Below are 26,534 nucleotides of genomic sequence, written 5' to 3'. Positions count from 1 at the left end.
CCGTTTATACTGTCGGCGCGTTCTTATCCAAATACAAGTGCAACGGCACAGAAACAAGCTTAAATCCTGACATCGACTAAATTAAAAGTAACTAATTAGCATTGAATGCTGTCTGTGCAAAGCCCACGGTACCACCACCGTGTTGGAGCGGCATGGCAGCACGGAAAGAGAAGAAGGACGGAAACGCAAATAAATAAATGAAAGGTACAAAGAGGAATAAAAAGGGTTTGAGTGTAAGTACAGGCGAGCGTGATTCTGTGAGGGGAGAGATGACAGGGAACCACCATTCATCATGGCCCTCAATGTATGCAGGGGGGTTTCAAATATTAAGTTAACGCTAAATTAAATCCGATTAATACAGATCATAGATGTGAATTCAGTGTCTCATCGCGCTTTGCTATGTTGCACGTGAAGGTGCAGGCGTCGCTTCATTCACACGCGTGTAACAGCACATGCAACTGAAGAACACTCGGGGTGCTTGACGGTCACATTCAATAATGAATCCATCGGAGTGTGGTGCGAATTATACACGCAAACTGTTCAGGAACACACACACGCTCCTATACAGTATGTGTGTGTGAGTGTCCCTGGGCTCCCTTCACTCCAGTGCGATGATGATTGGCTCTCTCCACTGGACTGACTCCACTCCTGCTCCACCATTCCACTCAGCACAGTGAGAAATCACCTAGTCAGTCCAGCACTATTACAGAGTAATTGGCCTTTTAAAGAGGGGGCTCCACCATGTGAAACACTGTAACTGAGAATGATACTCTCGCTGCTCCGTTCCCCCATTTTGTCCTCCATCCCTCCACCCTCCGCGTTTCCCTCCCCTCTCTCCCGGCCTCGTCTCTTGCTCGCCGCCCTCCCTCCCTCCCCTCTTTTCTCCAGCCAGCTGCTCTCAGTGTGTCTCTGCCTCTCAACATCGTGTTCCTGTTGCGCCCCTGTCTTCTGCTGACTCGCGCCGACCTCTAAAAAGCCCCGGCGCTGTAGCTGCCCGCGTTACGGCTCTCAGCGCCGAACAGCTCCTCGACTGGACACACCAACTTTATTTTCTGAGACGAGGGCGAGATAAGACTGTGGGCAGTGATTCCGTGTCAGGGAGGGAGCAGCCATGGCAGCGGCGTTAAAGATGGAGCCGTCCACCCAGAAAGACCTCGGCAAACAGCACAACAACACTTATATAGACTCTAAAGACTAAAAGAAGAATGGTGGCAAGACCTAGACACCAGCAGTGACTTATTATAAATAGAAGGGCGCTCAAAGCCCGACCTGAAACCACATTTTAATTCACTAGACGCAGATTTTTATTTGGATCTGCACCAAATTGCATTTACTCCCAAATACAATGTGCCTGATTGTTTTCATCAAGATCCATGAATTATATCCCTGAGAAATCAATGAAAATGAGGAAAAACGTCCCATCTCGCAGTGTTAAGAGAAAGTAACAAATTATATTCCTGGATCCGTCCACTGAATCGGAATCGAACCAAACTTTAATAGGTTCTTTCCTGATCGATACCACATCCTTACCCCGAGTTGCGTGGTGATCCGTCAAGTAGTTTTTGCGTAACTTACACAAAGGCAAATAAACTAAGTCATTAACATTTTTCAGTATTTGACTCCTATTTCCAAATTTGATAGTTTCTCATTAGTGAAGCTGCTGGGCACTGTCCTATTAAGCATCTGTTATTTCAGCAAGTGCTTCAATATAAATGTGTATGTTTTAACAGGGATTTACAATGGGTTTTGGGTTTATCAGATCAGAGAAATGTTTTAAGGTTGGATACAAATGACAGATTTCGTCCTTCAAACTCGCTTCTCTTTGCTCGACTCCTTGTGATATCTATTCTTGGTTAGAAAATGTGGAAATTATTTTTAATGATTTCTATGATCAATGTTCAGCTGCAATGAACAATCCTTTTTTATTATTTTTCCGATTAACTGGCTGGTGACTTACTGTCTAGCGCAGAAGGCTAAAATCACATCACATGTTCTCAGCTCCGAGGGTTCTGGAAACATGCAATTTTCATAATTGCTCATTTTGTTCAACCAATAGAAGCCGGGACTGAAGAATTGGTAATAATATAAACCGTTAACTGGCTAATGACATAGTTCGTGATTAATTCTGTGTAAATCAATTAATTAACTAATCGTTTCCCATTATCTTTAAGTGTGTGCGCTCTGCCAGTCGGCTGTGGCCACACCTATGGGAGGGGGAGTGTTTCAGCGACACACACACACACACACACACACACACACACACACACACACAGAGAGCACAGAGCAGATTTTGTCTTTTCTTCACAAAATAATAAATTACAGTCGAGGTTTGAGTCATTTGTCAAAATATTAATGCGTATTAATATAACTCCCAAAGCTTTGGATTAAACTGGATTTTAACTGTCTAGATAAATAGATACCACAGAGGTGAATCCCAATAAATAAAGTGTGTGTGTGTGTGTCTGTATCGAAGAAAACACTTTGAATGAACATTAATGTTTTACTGCCTTCACATTTAGAATACCATGAAGACAAAGTGCCTGATAGCTGAGCATCCAAACAGCATCTAGTATCTCCTTACAAATCTGAGCTCACTTTACAGACGCCATAAATCTTGATTTCAATGAAATTCACATGTCAGTTACGATCACACCTTGATCTCAGGTTCTACCTGCTGGAAAGAAATTATGCTCATTACCTCAAATGTCGCTGCGAACGTTTAATTATAGGAAAATTGCGTAAGGATTCAACATGCGAACCGATGTGTGTGCATGACTCTCTGAGCATGTGAGTCCGTAGGCGAGGGAGGGAGCTGTGACAGAAGTGATAAGGAAGAGGGAGAGCGAGAAGAAATGGGGGAAAACGAGGGCGTGTGTCAAACACGTCAGCACATTAGCACACTGTTTGGCTTGGAGAGAGGCAGGAGGCCTCTGGAGGGATGAACTGCAGAGGTGTGTGTGTGTGTGTGTGTGCGTGTGTGAGTGTGTGAGAGAGAGAGAGAAATGCAGTGATTGAGGGGGACAAAAAGCAGCAGAGAGAAAACCTGTTTTTTTAAACGCATGTGTGAGAGGGAGCGTGAGCATGTGTCTTGCTGTGTCTTAGGTGGGCAAATGTGAGCTTCTGTGCATGTGACGTGCGGCTCCGGAGGTACAGAGGAGGAGGAGGAAATCATTCTCTGACATAAAGCCCCGGGCCCTGAGAGAAGAGGTAGATGAAGAATGACATCTTAAATAGTATGCATCAACTGAAAACCACGAGAAGGAAGGTACAGAATAAACCTGCCAGTACGAACTCCTGATTGAGAGAGCACTGCAGGAGTCGGGCCGGGAAACTGTACAACCTCCCTCTGGAGGGTTATACTGGGCCACACTGAGACACTAACTGGGGCAGGGGGGGGCGGGGGGCCGAGGGTCTGACCCTGGGTACACTGCAGGGAATACATTTCCCAGCAGGACCAGAGGCTGCGCAAACCCCCCCGCCTGCAGACTCACTGAGGGACTGCACGTCAGGGCTGCCATGTTGTCACGGTGACCCTGACCTGCACATGCAGTAACAGGACGGATGGTTAACTGTGGAGAGGTCCCACTTCAGATAAGACGATCTGAGTTCCAGCCTGCGTCAGTGAGTCGTGTCAAACTTGTTCTTTAGCAACAGCTCAACATTAATCAGAGCCTCCAGGAACAGACTCTACTTAGGCTTAGTGGCCACAGGTGGAATTGCAGGTAATTTGAAAAGCATGAAGTCTATTACAAAAGATTTTTATTGTGTTGCACATTCAGAAATTATTTCAATCGTCACTATTTGCAGCATTAAAGACTGTGGAAATGAAAAAAGGTATCTGTTCTTTGCACTTTTGTGTAGGAACTCATTTCCTGTCACAGACCCACAATTAATATTGGCTTTTTTTCCTTTTCCATAACCACAATTCATCTTCCTACAAGAACACAACAGAGTCATTTAATCAATTAGTTGGATTAACAGAAAATAAATTAGCAACTACTTCGATGGTTGAATAATATTTAGGTCAAGCAAAATTGCCAAATATTCACTAATCCCAGCTTCTTAAATCTGACAATATTCTCTTTTTGTTATTGTTTATAACATTGTGATCTGAAAATCAGTGGGTTTGGGACTGTGCATCAAACCAAATAAGAAATTTGAAGACGTCACTTTGGACTTTGGAGACTGGTTTGGCATTTTGTAACTATCTGTGCCCTTTTTTACATTGAATAAATGAGGAACTACTCGTTTAACAGATTAATCGCCAGATTTGCCAGATTTCCATGGTTTGGGCCGCTGCGTGTGTCATTAGATGCTGACTCCTCTGACAGAAATGGCCTTTAATTCACCCTCTACTTGGAAAATATCCAGTTCATTTAATACAACCATGCATCAGTCTTGCTTTTCACAAAACTGTAATGGACTGCCGCATTAGAAAAACATCTATGAACATCACTGTCATTAAATAAAGGCAATAAGATGCTATAGATTTTTCCCATCGCTCTAAAAGCTTGGTGCACAGTCCATGGGTCCCAGAGGAGGCGCCCTATGACGTAGCCTGTACGCCTACGTCCATGGAGCTCCTTCCTTTGGCCTCATCGCACACATGTGGGGAGCACAGGCTGTTCTAATCTTCTTAGGGTGGATTTACTTGCCAGCAGACAAGTTGGAAACCTTTGCATTCTGTAACATACAACACGTTGATTCTTTAGTCTTAAGCCTGGATCGCTGCCACTGGATCAGATGGAAAAAAAAAAATGGGATCAGAATGGATTTTTCTGACGCTTGAAGATGGCGTCTGTCTGTGCGATGACACAAAACAGGACGGGGGACGTTTTCAAGGCGGAGACGTGAGCGGACACAGCTAAAGTCCACCGCGTCTCATCCGAGGTGACTCACACTGTTGATTCAACTTGCCACCGAAGAGCGAGAGCAAAGGGTCGGCTGCAAGGTCAAGAGCTTTCAGTGCGAGTGCGCCAGCTCACAGACAGACAGACACACACCACTATTCATTTAGAGTTGTGTCTGACTGATCCCCCACTTCCTGTCACAATGAGTAGACAGAGAGGCTTTGGACAGGACAGGGGGGGGGGGGTTGGATCTACCCCACAGCAAAACACACTCTCGCTTCTAGACAGGGAGGAAGGACTTAAGAGGAGAGCGAGCAAAACTCAGGCCCCTCATCTCTGAGCCGGGGAGAGAAAGAAAGAGCAAGAGAGCAGTAATACGTTTTCATCTGAAATATTAAAGCCTCTGCATTAATCTGTCTTCCTTCTCCCTGGGGTGCCGGTGAAGGCTCTGGCTGTCCTAGAGTTCCCTGGAAAAAAGGACAGAGACCGGCTACCTCACCTCTTCCTTCTCCTCCTCCTCCTCCTCCTCCTCCTCCTCTTCAGACCAGCCACTGGCTCTCCACCTCTCCTTTCACAAAGACCATTGAAGTGTTTGTGTGGAGTCGGGCTCCGTGCCGAGGTTTTCTGAAATGGCTGCTTAGGGCTGCAGACACTTTCCGGCCAAATTTAAAAGTAACATTGTACATTTATTCCTTCAGATTCAAAAGGAGTTAGGACTTGATAAAACAAATATTTACGATTTATGGTCATTTATCAAGGATTTAATCTGCTTTAAATGAAATTGTGTGTATTTATTGTAAAAACTATTCAGCCGATTGATTGTTTCGGTCCTTTACACAGTCTCTGATTTCAGGTTCTTCTGCTGCAGTGGCGGGTCTATAGGACTTTCATCAATCAGGGGCCATAAAGGGGGCCACGATTACACAGAAGGGCCAATTATATGTCTAGCATTCATGCACAATTGCTGAGTCAGCAGGGTGCACAATAAAGTCCTTCCATGTTTACTGTTGTTTGCTCTATAGCTTTGAGCAAAGCCACGAATCACTGAAAATGTTTTTAATAAAGTATAATCTGTACTTTAAAACCCAAACTGTTAATAAAATATCACATTTATTGTTAGTAAATTGCTAGTTTTTTGACAGGGAACACCCTCCCCCCCCCCAAGCCCCACCCCTGGATCCTACCCTGTTGTGATGCATTGCTTCCGACAGGACATTTGAAACATCCCTGTGGGCTTTGCACCATTTAAAAAGACTAAGCGGGAAAGAAATCTGCAGGATAATTGATAATGACAAAAATTTAATTGCAGCCGAAATATTACTCAGAATAATATAGATGTTTTTTGGACCCCTTCTTAGCTTCTGGGAAAATGTAAAAGCCATTTTTTGGGGGGGACAGAGTGAATTCATCATTCAAAGAAATAGCTAATAATAAAAATAATTACTTTTTTACCCAAGTTGAGAAGATGAATATAGGTTCCCGATCAATACATTACAGCCGTAACAGTGATTTGAACCTTAATAAGGACACCAGTGCATTTTTTAACCATTCTTCATTATGAAGGAGGAGCTCTCTCTCTCTCTCAGCTGGAGACATGGACCCGAAAGAGCCTTCGAGCTTTTAACACCTCCTCTAACTGTTCTGCTGGCACCTGATGAAGGTGGTGGCACCCATCTCGCCTTTTATCTAGGCCACCAGATCCACAGCTGGACCCATCTGGCCCAGCTATATCTCCTCTCTCTTGTCTCTGCACATACACACATGCACGTGTGGACACAAGCGATATCTACATGTACACACACACACACACACACACACCAGCTGTTGTGGATTACCAAAGAACAAGTGCGTGTCTATTTTCTGACTTATGCCCAGCCTTGCCCTGGACGTGACCCAAAACAAAAGCACAGGCCTCAGGTTTATTATTACATATTCTGTAATACCGCCTGGTCAGCTCTGGAGCACAAATGGAAAGAAAATGCTCTGAGAGTGAACTGTGATAGATGACAGGTAACGGTCTGTCGTCAACATCGTACATGTAATCCCACAGAATTTGGTCTGAAAACATAGCGTGAATTCACAGAAGGGACGTGGCTGTTTGTGATCAGCGGCCCCGGCAAATCACGACTCGTTCCGAACCCCCTCAGCCGAGAAGAAAACCATGAATTATGCCCGGTGTTTTATTTTCTTATCTGATCGCGGCGTGACGTGGCCACTCAGAGAATATGTGGCTTCTTTTAATTAAGAGGGTTCCACGGGAAATCTGTCTGCCCTCACCTTCATCTATCTTAACTTCGCTCCACGCATTGATCTTACACACTGACCCTCCAATCTTCCAACTACCCAATCTCAGCTTAATCTTCATTATTCTCTCTAATGCCACAGACTCTTTCTGGGCTGGGCCATCAGCCTCATCTTCACTAACCCCCTCTCCCTCCCCGGCCTCTGCACACACACACACACGCTCGCAAATGCAGACGCACACACTCGACAGACTCAGACGGAACACAGTTTTTTGTAAAACAGACGGTTTAGGAGTAACAACATGCAAAATAGTCACTTGGGTACCCGGCTTGAGGATTTGAAGGTTTAAGCTACTACGAGCGGGATAGGGTGAAACCCATCGGACTGAGGCAACCCCACCAATTGCTTTCCCACAACTGCAATAAAATATTCCGTCATATCCCTGAAGCATCCCTGACTCCAGCTGAGTTCAAAGAGTATACTTGATGACTTGAGTGAGGAGCGCGTATTAGTGCCTACAACGGCAGCGTCTCAGCTGCACCGAGTCGTTCCATTCCATTAAGAGCTGTCATGGAAAAATACATACAGGGTTGGGTGTTTTCCATTTCCTCAGTGAGTATATTGACACACAGGAGAAGACAAGACATGCGGAAGTACAAAACGCCACCACAGGAGCGTGTCACTCACATAACTGGAGTTCTTTTGTGAAAATATGATGATGACTATTCATGCAGCCACTTTTTGTGGGGACAAAAACTCAACTCCAATCTGCGACTCAGCCGCCAGCGCTGAAATATCTTTTTTTTAAGTGTCATATCAGGCACGGCAGTCGACAGTATAACCCATTTGCCTACAAGCCCCAAAATGCATCATTTTGCCGCATACTCACTCTTCAATAGATCAAAACAGATTCCGCGTCTCACTCTAGTTATAATCCTTTCAGGCTGTCTGTGACAGGTGTTTTATAGGGAGGAGCACTGTTGTTGTGGATGTCCTATCAATGATTCAATGCAGCACATTAGATGGAAGAGAGAGACAGCGAGAAAGATGTCTCAGCCTGGATGTTCGGGTGTGGGGGGGGGGGGAACTTTCAATATATAATTCACTGCGTTGTCTGACTGGTTGGGTGTGAATGTGATGGATGCTCTTTCAGTCCAGTGAAGATTCAGTGTTCTCAAACCTTAGGCCACTTTGAGCATGAACTGCCAAATGTCTTTTTGTGATCTTTTGATCCTCACACCGTGCGGCAAACTCGCAAAGACACACACCAACAAGTCGCACACTTTTACACAAAGATAATTGACAGCATGTTCCTGCATTTAATTTAGAACCACAGCAGGGTATTATCAGTACCACTCCACTTAAGGTAGCTCAATCAACTTGCTACAAGTAATCCATGATTTCCATGAGTTAATAAAAACATTATATAATATACCAAGGCTAAAATAATATCTTGGTTCGGAACTTCTGACTCGTCAGTTTAGTCAGAACCAAAGTAACAGGTGTATAAGTTTCCTCAGGCCATGAACCGGACCAATTGGCCAAAATGGGTTTCGACAAAAGAGTTAATCTCTGTCTTTATCGAACAAACCATGGATCAGATCATTTATAATGATTTTGGACATGCATGCCCATCCACGAGCCAATCTGAGTCAAGCATAGGTAACGACAGGATAAACGTATGTGACACAAAAGCCTTAGAGGTTAAAGGTTAGAACAATACTGGAGGGAAAGCGAGACTGGCTCATTAGCACCACCCGGCCAGACGAGGTGAATCTATCTGAAGACTCCTCCCATCAGGCTCCTGGTCCCACTCACCACTGAGAACCACAGTAGGCTACTCTCCATCACACCCTGCTTACTGCGGCTCGATCAACTTTACCATGAGTAATCCATGATTTTCATTCATTAATAAAAACATCTGGCACACTTAAATCCAAGGCCAAAACAATATCTAATGATGGCAAACACGATGGCTGATAAATGTGTTTACTCTGCATTGATTGTCCCCGAGTGACGACGCACTGTACAACAACAGCTGTAGCGCCGCTGATTATGAACTATTCCTGTGTAGCCTTCAAACAACCGGCGGAGAGGGGGTGCCTGATGTAGTGAAATGTAATGAATGTCAGTCCTGTCCGCCATCTTTTCTGTTAAAAGCAACTGGCAAAGCTGCACAGTCCAGTTTGTGTGTGTGTGTGTGTGTGTGTGTGCGTGCGTGCGTGCGTGCGTGCGTGCGTGCGTGCGTGCGTGCGTGCGTGCGTGCGTGCGTGCGTGCGTGCGTGTGTGTTAATCGGCAGGCTTGGCCAACAAATCCATAGAACAGACCAATGTAAGATGGCAGATTAGGGGAATATGAAACACACTGTGGAGTGAGCGCTAGGCAAGGGCTTTTGTCTTGTTATCTTCGGGAGTGAGTTGACATTATCCCCATGGCTAAGGTTTTACCATGCATGGATTACCGCATGAGACAAGCTGTGCACGCCCCCCCAGGAAAATAACACGGGACGGCCGTAGTGGAGCCTCCCTCTCCCTCTGCACTATTCATCAATGCCGTGATCGGGTACAACCTGGGCCACTGACAGTCCATCTTTCTGTTTATTGAATAATCTGACACTTCAAAAACCCCCAAACAAGATGGTGTTCAGTCTGTGACGCCAGGCGAAATCTATACACGCGTGTTTATTTCTAACAATACAGTAAGTGAGCAGAACATTAGCAAAAAGCAAACTGCCGGGGGTAAAAGGTGGAGCAATCTAGCATGGCTAAAAGTCATGTGATACTAAAAAGAGGGACCACAACATGAATATACTGAAAGTAAAATGATGAGATGAAAGCTAACAAAAATAGACTCACTGAAGCTGCCTCCATTAAATCCCTGTGGGAGATAATTCTACAGTTTGGGAGCAGAGTTTTGCATCTTCCAATTTCCCTCTCCTGGTTCCCCGAGATCTAACGAATCCACAGAGGAGGATTCCAACCGATAGTGGACAAACATAAAGCAGAGCACGGAGGCCGCCATGTTGGCTGAACCTCAGCCACTTAAAGCTTTATGTACATTCAAAAGCACTTTAAAGTTTGGTTCTAATGATACATGGAGCCAGTGTTCTTCAAAAAACACGCCATGCTGCGTTAAAATAGCCCGTCACGCCGCTTCAGCAGGTACGACAGGCTCTTGTCTGATCGGGAGTCGAGCGGCTGAATGTTCAAAATACAGACGTTTAAGGTGAGAGGAGCACGTAACAGTTTCCTTTACATAAAACGTCCTGTATGCAAATTCAGTATACGACTTCAAACAGAACCACAACTTAAAGAGACACTGAACAGTTTGATGTGCTTTTTGAGCTGTAAGCTAAATTATAAAATGCTGGTTTTAATATCACACATTTAGAACAAATCTACAGTTTCAGTCGGCCTTGGACCTTGCTTGGATCAATGCTTACATAGAGTCAACCTATTGGGAAGTCTCTACGCATGATATTTATATATATTTGCAAAAGTAAACTCTAATTAAAGGTGGTTGCTGGTTGCCACCAGCAACTGCTCGTGACTGGGAATCTGAAAAGCCGCGTTAATGTTCACGTCTTTGCCGTCTCTAAACCTGGATTCAGAGACGCCCCTCATCCTTCGTGTCCTCACATACAGCTGGTTCATCCCCGGCTCTTCTCACACACACACACACACACACACACACACACACACACACACACACACCGTTTGAACCGCCACATGTGCCAGTCGCCTGTGCCAGCGGTTTGAACGGCTCGGGATCACCATGCTCCTCAGACACGGTTCCTTCAGCCCCGGCTGTGTCAGCTCTGGCCAAACGGCTCAGGACAACTGTGGTGTTGGCCGTCACGAAACTCCAAGGGAAAGAGCCCATTTTTGAATTTCCAAGCAGAGGCACTTCAGCCAAAGCTTTGGGCTGAAGTTATACTTTGAACATCACTGGTGGAAGTATAGGTCTACAGGAAAAAGTACAATAGTTGTTAGATAATTTTAGATTTTATACATCTAGTGTCATATTTATATGAATGATGAACGATGGCTAAATCTCTTCTGGTACACTTCTAAGATAAGAGCTCTCATTGGCTGGTGCTCAGCGATGTGAGGTGAATGAAGAAACGCCGTGAAGAGGAGCTGAGAGCAGAGAGGGAGGCAAGAGGGTGCCTCAAAATAGAGAACAGGAGGACGAGAATAAAAAAAAGGACAACCTAAGTATAGAAGCATGAATAATAGTGGGAGAGAGAGACGGAGGTCACCTCCATCTCCATCTCCATCTCCATCTCCACGCACCGCAACGAGCCTCTCCGTCTCAACCAGGGCACCATGGCACATTTCCCGTCACTGGGGGTGGCAGCAGGCCACACATTGCAGTGAATCAATCCTGCAACTGCTGCAACCTCCGCAATCCACACTTCTCCTGCAGGCTCGTCATGCACCCAGATGCTATGTGCGAAGCCGGGCTGCTGAGAAATCGTGTTCCACATGTCGCGCATACCTCAGTTGGAAGTCGTGACTTTAAATATCTCTCCATGGTGCAAATAATCGAGGGTTTGGGTCCAGACAAGTTTGGAGGACGGGATGCGACACTTTCTAAATTGCAATTCACTACTGGAGGCTTATTGTCGTGCCAAGATAAGTGCGAGGTTTGAATTAGACAGGATGAGATTATTTTTTGTAGAAATTGTTTCTTTGCTATCGAAAAAATGGAAAATGTATTTTAATATTAACAAAACTACATTGTGTCTGTGTCCTCAAATCTTTCACACGCTCCTCTGCGTTTATAACTCCTCACGCTGCTTTTAAAATGTTGCTTTAAAGCATTTGTGGCCAATAAATGTTTTTTAGGGTGGTTAATGGAGGCTTTAAGGAGCCACCACAGGTGTAATCCCCCCCAAAATGGCATCATATATTCAACTGAATCGCAATAATACCTAAATCACACGTGGCACTGTGCTTGCATTGCCACTTGCAGTCCCTCGGTCATCACATTGGCTGTTATTAGATTCATCACATTCCACCAAAAACCTGCCTGAGAGCCGCACACACACACACACACACTCACTCACTCACTCACTCACCTCCAGCCCCCATCCTCCTCCCCTCCACATTATTCGTTGGCAAATTGATAACGGAACCAGAGACCCCGCGGGGTCCGTAATTCAATATTGGGATCTAACAGTCTGAGATCAGATATGATGGACTGTAATCCTCTCTGCACCACCACAGCCACATGCACTCGGCCACTGTATCTGCGCCCCTCGAGCTGCCTGCGAGTCACTGTGTTCTCTGCACACGAATGAATGAATGGGTGCGCGAGTGAGGGAATGAATGACTGACTGACTGGGCTCTTTGTTGGATTAGAACCGGGCCAGTACCGAGAACCCAATCGCTGAGCAACAAACAAGCACGGTGGAAGACAACTTGTGGGTAAGTAGCCATGACAGCATGTGATTAAAATGAGCGAGGTAGTGAGTACACACACACACACACACACACACACACACACACACACACACACACACACACACACACACACACACACACACACACACACACACACACACACACACACACACACACACACACACACACACACACACACACCTCCACCATAAAACCCAGTATTTAAAATCGTTCTCTACTCTTCATTTCCTCCAATTTGAAAGGATATAAAGTGGGGGAGTCATGAAGACTAGAATGATCTCACTGTTTACTTTCAATTAGGATTATTTCTATCCTTGGGTCAAGAACACCTTTATTTCTCGGTGGGAGCATCAGGAAGCTTTAACTCTGTGGGAGGGCCACGTTTATGACAAGTGATTAGCAGGAGGGAGAGAAAGCAGAATATGAATCCAGATATTTTACAGGTTGAGTGGCCTCAGATTTCTAATAATAAGAAAGGTCACTTATGACTATTGGTCCCTTTGTACAGTAGAATCCTGAACCATGTTTCTGCCATTAGACCACTGAGCATGGGACATCTCAAGCACTTCATAAAAGGAAAGCTTCATCAATTATTCACACTTCCGGCAACACACATTCCACGTTTCTCTTCCCATACATTAATATTTCAGCCGGCGCACCCCGCCCCTGCCTCTTCCTTCTCTGTGCCACCTCCAGGTGGACATTTTGTCTACATAAATCACACTGTGACATTAAGAAGCCCTAAGATGGCCTCAGTCACTACTTATAGCAGGCGAGTTTCTCCTCCTCCAATCTATGAGTCCCCTGACTGCTGCCGGAGAGTCAGTGCCAATGTCATCGGGAAGCATGAGACAAACTTCGCAGGGTATCCGTTACAGCGACGACACGATGTTAGCTTCACTGGTCGGCCTGCGTGTGCATACATTACATGAAATGGAATGGAATGGACACCACTTTTGTAATTTTAGACAGAGCTGGTTGGATAATGACTCATGTTTCAAACTTGACAACAGCAGCTGAAGTTGTTTTGGACTTTTTCCTCTCGTGCATTGCACAGTAGTAAATAATGAGTATAAATGAATGTTGAATATTATTGTAAGTTTTATTTATATAGCACCTTTGAAAAGGTTTTGACAGCAAAGCCTAAGGCAAATAGAAGAGATGTAACAAACCGGCAGGAAGCAACGTGACAGGAAGTCCAGACATCAACACTGAGGTGGTTGAAAAGTATGTCACAAACTTGATCACATAAAAGCAGCAGATGGACATCAAAAATAATAAAATAAAAAGTTATAAGAAAAGGAAGATAAAGGGTCGATATTCCTGTGATGTAGCTTGGTGCCATACATCAAGCAACACGTGCAGGGAAACAGAAGCCAGAGAATTTTGTTTCTTGAGGCCAAGTCCCACCGGAGCCACGTGGTCTGCGGCCTTTTAGCACCCCCAGCAAGCTCTGTGTGCTTTAGGTCGTAAAGAGGTTAAGGTTAGGGGAAGGGTTGCGGTTAGGGTCAGCCAATCTAACTGAAGGAGGAGGGATATGTACACACCCAGGGGGGGGGAAGTGTTGCCTAAGAGGGCACAAGTCAAGGATCATATATCCCTCGTGTGACTGGACGATGAGGCCGACATGACATATTTTGGCAGCGGTTTCACCTTCCTGAAAACCATTTTCGCACATTTTCTCACGTTAACCTGTCAATGCCAGATTTGTTTCTCGCTTGTATTCTCCCGTCGGCATTACACAGTTTGGTAATAAATACTGGACAAACAGCAGAGGCTACTGCAACTGCTGCCAACTAACCTCACACTCAGACTGATTAATTCAGCCATTATTTCCTTGATTTATCATGTAGCTGTTTTTATATTTATACAAACAAAGCCTGGAATCATTTCCCAGAGGCGAAGGGGGCACCCTGCTTGTTTCATAGTACAGATATCCAGACTGAGGAGCCGGAGATAGACGCCATTTTTGCGTGAAAAATGAAATGATTTCCCGATTATGAAAAAAGTCACAGATTAATTTCCGGTATACGAAACAAGTTCACCTCCAACAAAAGTATTTTGAAATACCTGCTTTCTTCATTATATTTATGTGAAAATGATCTTCCCCCCACACACACACACACACACACCTATGGCAGCGAAAAATGTATAATATATCTCAGCGCACTGATTTACATAGCCTGCTGATTCAGTTCTGCATAGGATACATCATGCAGACATTGTGGTGACAGGATTGAAGTGAAATACTTAAAAAATTCAAATACGGATAATACCTTGGGGGCAATCTGCATAAAAATGAGAGATAATAATAGAAGGAGAAGAATGGTGGATCCGTACTTCTGGCGGATGCTCTTATGGTTTTTGACAGTCTTTGCCCCCATAAATTCATTTTTTTCCTTTTTTATCCAACATACCCTATTTCCGTCCTCCCGCTCTCCCTCCATCTCTCTCTCCCTCCCTCTCTCTCTCTCTCCCTCCCTCTCTCTTTCTCTCTCTCTCTCTCAGCACTCGCGGCTCTCTCCCTCCCTCCTCCTTATCGATTGTGTGAGGTTCAGTGGGTAGAGCACGGCACTAGCAATGGAAAGGGCACGGGATCAATTCCCACAAAATTTCAAGCATTCGCCGGGCTGTCACTCTGGGATAATTTGTCTGCAGGCTTAGCCCAGTGAAAACACTGATGTATTCTGCTTTGTAATTGGTGCCCATCAGTGTCAAGTGTCTCTGCGAGCTAGATGTCCGGGGTCATCGCTGCAGAAGTCGGCACGGTTTTGTTAATTTGCATGTGCAAAGTATATCCACACATCTGCTACCGTCTGAAGAATCTCAGCTATGCCAGTAGAAGAATGTCTGATTAAATGGGGGAAAGGAACCAAGGCTGTTTTTGTTTTTCAGATTGCATATGTACACGATAAGATGAATACTGGAGGCAAACGGGGGCGCACGGTCGGAAAAAAAAACACGAAGCATGTCTGGAGGCATGGTTTTTTAATAAGGCCTCCTTTACCATGATTATATGAATAATTTCTAACATTTGACATTAATTAACATTTCAAAAAACCTCCTCAATTGATTTACAGTGGCCACCAGAGTCATCAAGTCATTCCCAGGAGCAAAACATGAATCAATTAAAAGAAAAAGAGGTGTATTACTCAAGATGTTAACTTAATGCTGCTGTTCTGAGGGTTACAACAACAACAAGGCTGTGTGACTCCTGTAGATCTGCGATTAAATATAATATCTCCTGGTAACTTTCAGCTCTAAGTGATCTGAACCCGACGGCCAAGAGCTCTGCCTCCCAGCTAGGCAGATACAGTAATTGTAAATGGGTGCAGCTGCACACTCTGGCTGCGCCGGGCCCAGCCACAACGAACAAGCCGAGCATGTCTCAGGAGAGACAGAGGGGCCTTAGAGGCAGCCTGGCAAATCTGAGGCTGACCTCCCTGGAGAGAGAGAGAGAGAGAGAGAGAGGCAAACTGGATTTATATCTTTGTTTTTAATCCCCCTTACACGCTCCACTGGTCCTACAGAAGTACTTTGTGCGGGCTTCATGTATAGTCGGGGTGGGGTGGGGTGGGGGGGGAGAGAATCAAAACACAACGGCTTGCGTGTCGTGAAAAAACATCTGTTATTTTTTGATGTGACATCAGAGACAACGACAATGTCAGTCTCCTGTATTTTTCTGTCTGGGGAGAAAAAAAAAATGAATCAGCTGTGGCACAAAATATCCGACCACGCTTTTGAACTCATAGCTGTACGGTGCCAGCATATTATTCAGGCCGAAATGCCATTTTGTTAACGCCCCAGTTTTCAGTGTGACATTGTTAAGCTGTTTTCTGTTTGGGAGGGAGGTCATTTTGCTCCGACCAATCACAGTGACTATTTATCCATCTGCCGATGTCACTTTTTGGAAACACAGAATCTGTGGCGAAAGAAAAGTCCGCTTAGGTCGGCCGGCCGTTCATAATGCTATCAAAATTTGTTTATGCTTAATCACTTTATGGGATAGAGAAGTGATAACGCACTTGAGAATTCAGTGAACCATAAAGGAAAAGCTGTGGACGGACAGTGGTGGGATGTAGGACTAAGTACAAGCACAGCAGCCTCCTGACTCATTTCCTCAGGTGCCAAAGGAGCCAGATGATAAATTAAACCCACAGGGAGAGCGGCAACAACACTTTTTCATCTCTTTTAATGCCTTTAGTGCACAGCTGTTCTGATTTAATAGCTGTTGTTTCAGTCGGGTGATTTACAGCAGCCTTGATAGCGGTGTCACTTTCCTCGTCTTCTGTTGGATGACACTCCCGAAATGAGTCCTGCACACAACTGACTCGGTTGTCTCTCCCAACTGGAGGACGTTGAGTCGGTGGTTCGAGCACCAGGCCTCTGAATGGCTCGACAAAGAGTTTGAATGTGACCGGCGATTCACAAGTCTGGACTCAGGCTGGTGAGATGTGCCGGGAATTACAAGCACACTTTGCTGAGGGAGATTTCAGTGTGTCTTAGAGGCGGACCTGAGCCAACACAGCATCCCATGGTTTCCCAACAAGCATTTACTGTGCACTGCTCCATTCGCCTGCTATGTCCCTACTTCTGGGCCGATGGGGTTTGCATGTAGAGAATAGAGCCGGATACACGAGAGCCTCAAACGCAGCAACCATATGATAGATTCATGAGTGTGGGCACACGCATGCTACATGCCTGTGTTTGTGTGCCAGTTTTTCTGCATCTGCCCATATTTATGAGCATAAATGCGAGCTGGGGCGCTAACGTATAAAAAGGAGGCAGAAAGCATAAAAGCAAAGCAAAAAATAGATGGAGGGATACAATGACGCCCAGAGCAGACACAATAACCGTGGGGAAATGGCGAGAGAGAGAGTGAGGGGAGAGAGGGGGAAAAACAGAAAAACAAAAGGAGTAGGTAAAATATGTCATTATCCCCTAAGGACAAAGCTTGTCTTTCTTCCAGGACACAGAGATTCATTTAGGTCTTCACCGGGGTGCAGGAGCAATAGCAATGAGCGGAGAGGGGAACGAAAATCACGTTACTGCCTCCTATACGCAGTCGAGATTATCTGAAACCCAAGACCGCACCTGAAGCCATGTTTTATCGAGCGCTTCATCATCAGCGGAGACGTTTTCTTGTGCGTCATTACCGAGTGTCATAAACTCTCAACTCTACATACTATTACAGCAGCCTCGGGACGGCCCTGCTCCGGAAAAGGCTGCACTCAAAATCCAGAGTTAGCCTCATGAAAGGCCGCGTTAGTGTCGTGCATATAAGATGATATGAACGCCGTACACCAGGGTCATGTAAATAAATATTACCGGGACAGGGGTGGTGAGGATTCAAGTAATATCCAGTGCAAAAAATTGCCTCAATATCAACAGTGTCAACACGAGGAGCAGAGTAGAATAGCATGACTGTCAGTGGGGCAGGTCCACAGAGAAAACTAAGAATTAATTTCTCGCCATATGCTCAAAATGTTACTGTTGCTGGACTTAATTCCATGCAAATCCTTCACAAATCCTGGGAGTGATAGTACAAGATAGTTTAGTTGTCTGTTTAACAAAACCACTGGATTTACAGCACAAAAAAAAACACATTTTAAATCAAACTTTATGGAAAATTGGTAACTTTGAGATACATCACGAGAAAAAAAAACATTTTAAGTTTGGTCTGTGTCCCATCCACTAACATAGAGGAGGCAGGGTTTATCACCTATACTGATCGAGATGCTTTGGTATCACTCTTGAGGAGCAGTCATGTCGTCCATCTTTATCTTTCTTCCTTTAAATCACATATTTCTTCAAAAGGTCATATTTACAACTTCAAGTAAACACGATCTTCTTCAAGAAGTGACCGACAGGTGCAGAACCACAGAATTGTTTTTTTGCAGGAAGGATTTTTATAACCGACACTGACGTCATCTGTTATTGCCAGGGCTTATCAAAGAGCTACAATAATGCTGGCTGCCATGGTGATGCTTTTGGAAAACAGGAGAAGGGGTTGAGAGTTCACAGCTTCCATTAGTTCATCTTATGTTCTGGGTCCAAGCTATTTTATTACAGATTTTATCTTAATGTGCCAACTTAGAGGTTTGTAAAGAAGCATCTCTATCGATTTAGAAATTCAGTGAGCATAGCGAAGATGTTTTTTAGGGGCAATGACACCTGTTGCCTGACAGATGAAGCTTTCGCGAGGTCGACATGAAGGACGGAGACCAAACCAAAAACACCAGGCGCCAATATTATCTTTTTTTAATTTCTTAAAGCTTTTAATAGCTGAGGAAACTTTTACTAAGTATGACTTTAGCTTTTGGAGGCTGTGTCCTTTCATGGTACCCAGGACAGACAGATGCTTCCTGATGTTCACACGAGGGGGGCTGCCCGGTTTGGCAGCGCTCAGCCGTTCGGCAGCTCTTTGTGGAGTGACGTAATTGACTCTGGAGATTATGCTGCAGGAGGAGTCTGAGGATTCTCTGTGGCCACTTCCATACTTCCGTCACCATTAGAATCAATTCTATGCCAAATTCAAGCTAACCACAGCCAGTTGGGAAATACAGAAAATCTACGTTATTTTCCCCACAGCCGTTCAACTGCCAACAGAGTATATGTGGCTCAATATCCAATGCTCACCCAGCTATACTGGAAATATTTTTTGCCCTGGGGTGAAGGGGAAGGAAATTACGTCACTTGATCACCGTTTGCTTGTGGAATCGATGCCAGTGACGCGTCCAGCAGATAAACGAGAGGAATCAACCGGAACCGCCGTCCAAACAAACGCTCCACACCAGAAATGTGGGGTAATGGTTTCAGTTTTCATATTTATGTTTTGTCATTGCCCTCTAGAGCACTTTGCTGAAAAAAGAGAACAGGAAACTGATTATTAAATAATCCGCTCGCGTGATGAATCCATTGCCTGATATTTTTTGCAGGGTCATGTTGATCACACACTTGTTTGTTACTGGATTCTTCTTGTTGAAACTACAGGAAGCTGAGGTGAAAACGCAACGTAACGCAGATGACCCTGTGCCAAAAGGCAGAGTTAAATCAAAACTGCAAAATGAAATCTCGTGTTCCAGCCAAATTTGATAAAATAAAGAAAAGTGAGCACCTCAAGTTGGAGAGGAACTAAATCACGCACAGTCATATCCAGTCAGGAGTCATGATTACTCTCACATCCTGCCCCGCCTACGTCGGAAAAAAAATATCTTGGGATGTTAAAAACATGTCCCGCGTGGAATAAATAATCAGGAAGCCTTCTTTCTTTACACAATGCTAAATATGCAAAATTCACAGCTCCCCTGCTTTATACCCTGTATCTCCCTCAAGCCTTTCCCTCACTTAGCCCGTTCCATCTGCCATCTCTCTCTACTCCCAGCTCCCACTCTTCATTCTCCTGCTTTGTTATGCCTCCCGCATTCTCTTCCTTCCTTCGCCATCATCTTCAGCTTTGTGTTGTATTTCAAAGTATTTTTCCTCTTTTTCCTCCATTTCCAATCTCGTCTTTTTCCACTTGCTTCTAGAACCTTATTCTCATCCCTGTGTCTATTTTTCCCACTGAGCCCTTCTCGTTTTCTCTCTCCCCCTCTCTGTATCTCCCCGCAGTGTGAAAACAGTACCTGCGACACTCTGCTCCCAGTATCCTCTCATCTAAATGGGATGTGTGGCCTTGCTGTATCTGATTCCTCTAGACAGGAGGTGAGAGCTAACCTTTCTCCCACTTCCACACCTCACCTGCTCCTGTTGTTTGTTTTAATAATAAAAAATTCTAGCTAGGTTTGTCTAGCAGACAAAACAAAATGAATGGATACTAGAATGGATTCTACTGGATGGAGCTGTGCCTTTAATGGTACTTAAACGAGTGTGTGAAAAAAAACTCCTCCGGAGGTAAGATTCATATCGGATTAATGCACAAGTAAAAGATAAAGACGAGAGGGGTGAAAATACTGAGAATATCCCCTGATATCTGCCTGTGCTAATGAATACGATTAATGTTAAGCTGCTGGTGTATCCACTTTCCATGTAGATATGGAGAGAAATCATTTATATTCTGAGATCATGAGTCATATCAAAGCATATTTCCTACCCAAGCATATAGTTATGTGATAACTCGTAGCTATAGTGACAGACTATTATTACAACCGTAAAGGCCCAGAAAAGAGCTCTTTGGAGACCCTCATCTCCAGCTCCACAGATAACCTCACACAAACGCACTCCACCATCCATACCAACAACTCCATCCTGAAAATTGAACTCACGTGTTCGGAAGCGGTGGTGTGGGCGTGTGGCTGGGCCCTTGCCCGGGCGCCCGTGACTCCAGCGTGACGTGGGTTTGACCGGGGGTGCTGCTTGGGAGGTGGTCGGCTGCACCTTGGCGGGGGTCTTCACAGTAGCGGTAGATGTAGTGGATGCTGTGGTGGCGACGGTAGCAAGAGTCTGCCCCGGCTTCGAGTTGCCCGGCCCATTATGTCCATTACTAGCGCTTCCTTTTCTAACAGTGCTGCGAGGGGTGACCTCCTTACCACTGGGCGGAGGGGTGAGTCGGGTGGCGCGGGTGGTGGAGGAGGTGACCACAGTGCCACTAATGCGGGTGCCAACGCGATTGTGAAGGTGTGGTGCGCGGTTGCCATCGCCGTTGGCAGTGCTGCCATTGGCTGAGTGGTTTGCTGGTGGCCCAATTCGAGTTCTTGGTGCGGGGGCGGTACCATCTGCAGCTAGTGGCGTGGTAGTGGACACTATTGTTGTGGTAGAGGCAGTTGAAGTAGTGGTGGCGGTGGAAATGTCGGGCCCCTTGGGCATGGCACTGGGTTTAGAGAGAAATATAGGGTCCTGTCCAATGCTACCTTTAGGATCCACCAGATCAGTAGGGACATAGTCTTGTACAGATCCCACCACAATCCATTTCAGCAGCATGAGACTGAGTCCCAGTCCCACAAAGCCCATTACCAGGGGAACGGCACACAGCCATGTCTGCTGGCGAGGCCACACAGCACAAGGGCCACAGCGGAGAGGGCCCGGGGCTCGGGGAGATGCCTGTTCAGCCCCTGGCTCCTCCAGCGTCATGGCTGCCAGAGTGCTCGCACCAGAGCGCTCACTCATCCTGCTGGAGGTTTTGGTCTCTTTAATATGTACGGGAGGTCAAACAGGTGGCCAAACGACACAAGGACACGTACTAGGAAGGGGATGTGGTGCAGAAGAAAAGCTGGGCATCTTAAGCTAGTACACACGCACAATGGCTTGACTATATACTGTATCTACATGCACAAATGTAACACTTACACACAAGCGCCCACAAGCAGACACAATCACTCACAGTCACGTAGCCACTACTAATTAAAATCTGGCACAGCACTCAAATGCATACACAAGCAATATAACCTACACTCCCTCTGGCGGACAACAAACCAAGCACACGCATGCATGCACGTACACACACACACAAATATGCACGAGGATATACACACTTCAACAGACGCGCGCACGGGTTATGGACAGGTGAGAGAGGCGGGAGAGGGTGGTGGGGGTAGGGGGAGCTAAACGAAGCGATGATAAATCCCAGGACGCTTCACTCGCTTGTTAAAAAAAAAAAGCCGACGCAAAAAAAAAGAAGGGGACCGGGCAGGAGGTATCGATCCGCTGCGTGCTGAGCTTGAGACTGGAGCTGTAAATCCATGTGCGTGCGTGTGTGCGTACATCAAATACCCAGGCACCCGTCGCCGCTCTCAGCTGCTTGATTATCGGCCGCATAAGGTCCTCGCAACGAAAAACCACCGGTTGTTCCTGTATTCCTCTTTTCCGTCATGGGCACCTTTTTACGCATACATCTTTACGCATAGCCCTTTCTCTCCGGCAGGTGTCTTTGTCGGCTTCTTCAAGTTTGCATCTGACAGCCCCTCAGTTCCCGATGCCCGTCCACCCTTTTTCCCCACCCACCACCCCCAGATGTTGGTAATCCAGATGTGCAGAAAAGGGAAGCCACGGGGAATTGAGGCAGCCTGAGGATTTGATCCGCCGATGAGACGGGGCGGTGTTGATGTCCGGAGTGAAGCGGGGCTAAATCCACCTGATCCTGGTCCGACCACCCGACTCCGACGTCCGGGAGTGACAGCCGTGTGCGTCTCCCCGTGCCGAGCCCTCTCGCCTGCAATCCGCCACTGTGATGATAGATCCGGCGTTGATGGAAGAAAAAATAACATACATATATATATATATATGTATATAAATATGGGAGGTTCTGCGATTCGTTTACCTCCGCTGCATTCCCACAGTGGTGCAAGCAGCAGAAAGAGAGATGGAGAGAGAGAGAGAGAGAGAGAGATGGAGAGAGAGAAAGAGAGAGAGAGAGAGAGGATGGAGGGAGGAGAGGAAGGGAGGGGGCTGCTGCTCAGAAAAAAATGATGCGGCGGCTGTTCTTGGAGGCTGCAGACCAGAGAGAGAGAGGGAGAGAGAGGGAGGGAGAGGGAGAGGAGGGGGCTCGCTCAATCCGCGGTGAGTGATGTGGGTTTCACGGCTCCTATCCCATCCGGCGCTCCCCTCCGCTTCACCGCCGTCCCCAATACTCCAAAGTGGCGACTCTTGTGCACAGTGGCTGCCCCGCGTGTCCCCAACATCCACCAGCCCAGACTACTGCACGACTGTGGCTGCGTGCGCCCCGACTCCCCTCATCAGCACCCAGGAAACAAATACAAGGAGAGGAGGGAATAGAAAGAAACAGAGGAAGGGAAAATGTTCTGCTGGGTGGAAAATTGTGAAGGTGTGAAGGTGGAGAGAGACAGAGAGAGAGAGAGAGTGTGTGGAGGATGTTTGGCTGCAGCAGACAGGAGGCAGAGGGAGGCGGCGGCGCACACACACACACACACACACACACACACACACACGGAGAGGAGAGGAGAGGAGAGGCGCTGCCATAGACACACCCCAGGGAGCGGTGAGGTGGAGGGAGGGATGGAGAGGATGGAGTCTAGAGGAGGAAGGAGGGAGGGAGGGAGGCGCCAACCCGATGTCTCCCACCAGCGGCACACAAGAGCAAACAAACCAAACACCAGGCTCATAATTTATGGGCGAGTTAGAGCACTACTTCAACTTGATACCTCCGTGGGCAGTGGATGAATTCCCTTATTTTACAGTTACCAAGGGACAGAGGTGCTTTGAAGACCAAAGCCAACAACGTGGTATTACGGAGGATCGCGGGGCACAACACTCGAGCTGCAATCAACTCTTCTAATTTATCCAAATTTGACATTTATTGGTTTGCGCTTGCAAAAAGGTCCCGTAACATAGCAACCAGGCCGTGATAGGGTCACACTGTGAGGTAAATCCAGGTTAAAGCCATCACAGCTCGTTAGTTTCTCTTTTCAAATGCAGGCTCATTACAAATGATATTTCAAGTGGGCAAAATGTGGAATCGATGTCACTAAGTGTGCGTTAAATATTTTACACTCATGCATCCCTGCTATAGTTTCCGCCCTTTTCACACTAATGTGGATATTTTGAAAACTGAACTTTTTCTTGTGTGTTAGGGGCCTCTCCTCCACATGCAAACAGCAGCTGGGTCTCAATTCAGGCCCTGCATCCTTCCCCTAACCCAAACCCATCCTATAAGACTCCTTCATTCATGGTCAGTCTTGTCTATAGACCAGAAGAACCAAAGAGCAATTAATCATGGGATAGGTTGAGCCCCGGGAAGGATCCACGCGTCTCTCCGGGATGGAAGGATGCATTGGTCGGGCTTCATTTGAAGGGAGCCTTCGAAATAGGACAACCCATTCGTGCAACTGTGATGCAATGGGTCTTCAAATGCAGCCTCTGAAGGATGAGGCCCCTGAATTGAGAGTGGGGATACAGAAACAGTGATGTCAAAACTTACATCACAAATTCCCACTGTTCCCTTGTGAGCATGCAACAGGAACAAGAACAACAACGGTGGCGTTATACCGGTTTCTCTACGTTTGGTTTGGTAACGCTAGGTCTACAAGTTTTCAGCTAAATTTAGCATTTCTGCAACACATTACCTGCATTCACAGGCATCTCCCTCGCTACAACTTTCTTCTCTGGTATTGGACGGATCGTTGATGTTCACTTTATCGCCGCCTACTGGCCCAGCATGCTCTCTTGAGCATTTGGAGTCATTTTCGCCTTCTCGTCTGGACGGAGATATTTTGTAAAACGATTTTTGTTTTTAATCCGTTCAGACAAATATCCCCAGTGGCGTTGACGAGGCATTAATGATGCAGCGAAAAAAAAGCAACCGCTGTAACATTTTGCACACACGCCGTCGTCATGGGAGGCAAACCAGTGCTGTTACATTATTAAAAGGTGACTTTGCAGTTTTCCACGATTACATTGTTTGCTGTAATACCCTTAATCAGTAAAGTAGCCGTGCCTCCTGCTTTCTCAAAGTGGCCGTGGATTCAGTTTTGTGTTGCGTGCAGAATAAAGACCCGGGAGTTGTCGAATGCAGACATGCTCTCTGGTTGTCTGGTTCTCCGTTCGCCTCCACATAAGTAGGGTTGTGGCATTATTTAAAGCTGCCATCTGCCGCTTTAGAACAGGACTCCTTTTTAACTGTGAAAGCGGTGTTGTCGACAAGTTCAAGAAAATCCATTTGTCATTGAAAATGCTGGTGGATATATACTGTAATAATAACCCCCCTGAAAATTGATGTGTGTATTATGTATGAGAGTCAGTTTGAGGATGAAAGAGAGTGGGGGGGGAGATTGAGAGAGAGAGAGAGAGAGGGAGGGAGGGAGGTGAGGCAGAGGAGAGGGAGGAAGAAAAAAAACAAAACAGGTAGAGGAGAGCAGAATGACTAAAATGTCTGCTGCTTTATTTTTCTTCTTCCCCCCCACGCGACTTATATAAGCATCTGCAACACACAGTTCGAGATCTAACACCTCACAATCACTCCTACGAAACAACATCGTTCATTACTGCCTAATGCCTCATGGCAAAAGAATTTAGAGCCATTTCAAAGTCCTCACGTTCCCCAAACGACCGCAGAATTATGCCATTTTAAACGCATTGTTTTCCCAATAACAGTTTGCATTACCCCGAGGTTGGTTTCTCAACTGATTTTCATAAATTATAGAAAAATGACTGACACGACAGCAGCGTTGTGATATCTCCATGCTTATTCATATTTCTGTACAGCTCACGTCTTTCATGATCGCCCCTGCTAATGCGTGTGATGAGTCTGACGGCATTGTTTACTGATTTAGGAATAGAGGTAATGTCCCGCTCTGAACATGCTTTTGAACTTGACAGGCTGTCGACAGTCATTCCCCGCTCAGGAATTCACTGTGCTCCTTATTACCCCACCAACAGCATTTGAAGATTCTCCGGGAAAAAAAATAAAAAAATATCTGAGGACTTCCAGCAGAGGAATTCTTCTCAAATCTTTGAAGTACCGGTTTCAATTGTGTAACTTTTGTTTTTTGAATAAGGGGTTAGGACGGAAACTTTTTAAGAGATTTGCTCTAGAGGATAAATTCTTTACAAATAAAGAGATAAAAAGGCAAAGGGATGGTTCAGTGAGTGTGCGCATGGAAAACAATAGGGTTTGTATCACAGAGCATCACTTTGACTTTTGTCCATCTAATTAAACTTACATGTACATTATATCTGGCAGCAGTGGTCAGTGCTGTCACGTCAAGGAGACACAAGAAGGTTCCTGGCTCCAATCCCAGTTTGGCCAAGGGCCTTTCTGAGTGGAGTTTGCATTTTGTCCCCATGTCTGTGTGGGTTATCAGGATACTAGGGCTTCCTCCCACAATCTGAACATTTGCAGATTGGGGAGACTTTAAATGGACGATCGGTGAGAACATGAGAGTGAGTGGTTGCTAGTCTCTGTATGTTGGTCCTGCGATACACTGGCAACCTTTCCAGCTGTGATTGGCCCCAACCCCCCATGATCCTTAGAGGATAAGTATGTATTTATGCCTGCACGTATGTATGCACATATGGACGGATGTACATTGTGACCTACTATTATTTCTACTGTAGAGT

General features: G+C 45.8%; 1 protein-coding gene across 1 annotated transcript in view; it reads right to left on the bottom strand.

Moving 5' to 3' along the window:
- nrg3b (neuregulin 3b) overlaps positions 1 to 22,051 on the bottom strand; it is a 177,097-nt gene extending 155,046 nt beyond the window's left edge. Inside the window, exon 1 of the mRNA XM_035146551.2 lies at positions 20,789 to 22,051. Within this exon, the coding sequence (XP_035002442.2) occupies positions 20,789 to 21,629 (841 nt within the window). The 5' untranslated portion in view covers positions 21,630 to 22,051. The remainder of the gene's footprint in view (positions 1 to 20,788) is intronic.
- Positions 22,052 to 26,534: the final 4,483 nt, after the last annotated feature.

Source organism: Hippoglossus stenolepis, chromosome 21, assembly GCF_022539355.2.
Source record: "Hippoglossus stenolepis isolate QCI-W04-F060 chromosome 21, HSTE1.2, whole genome shotgun sequence".
NCBI classification, from domain to species: Eukaryota; Metazoa; Chordata; class Actinopteri; order Pleuronectiformes; family Pleuronectidae; genus Hippoglossus; species Hippoglossus stenolepis.
This window is presented reverse-complemented; position numbering and strand designations above follow the sequence as displayed.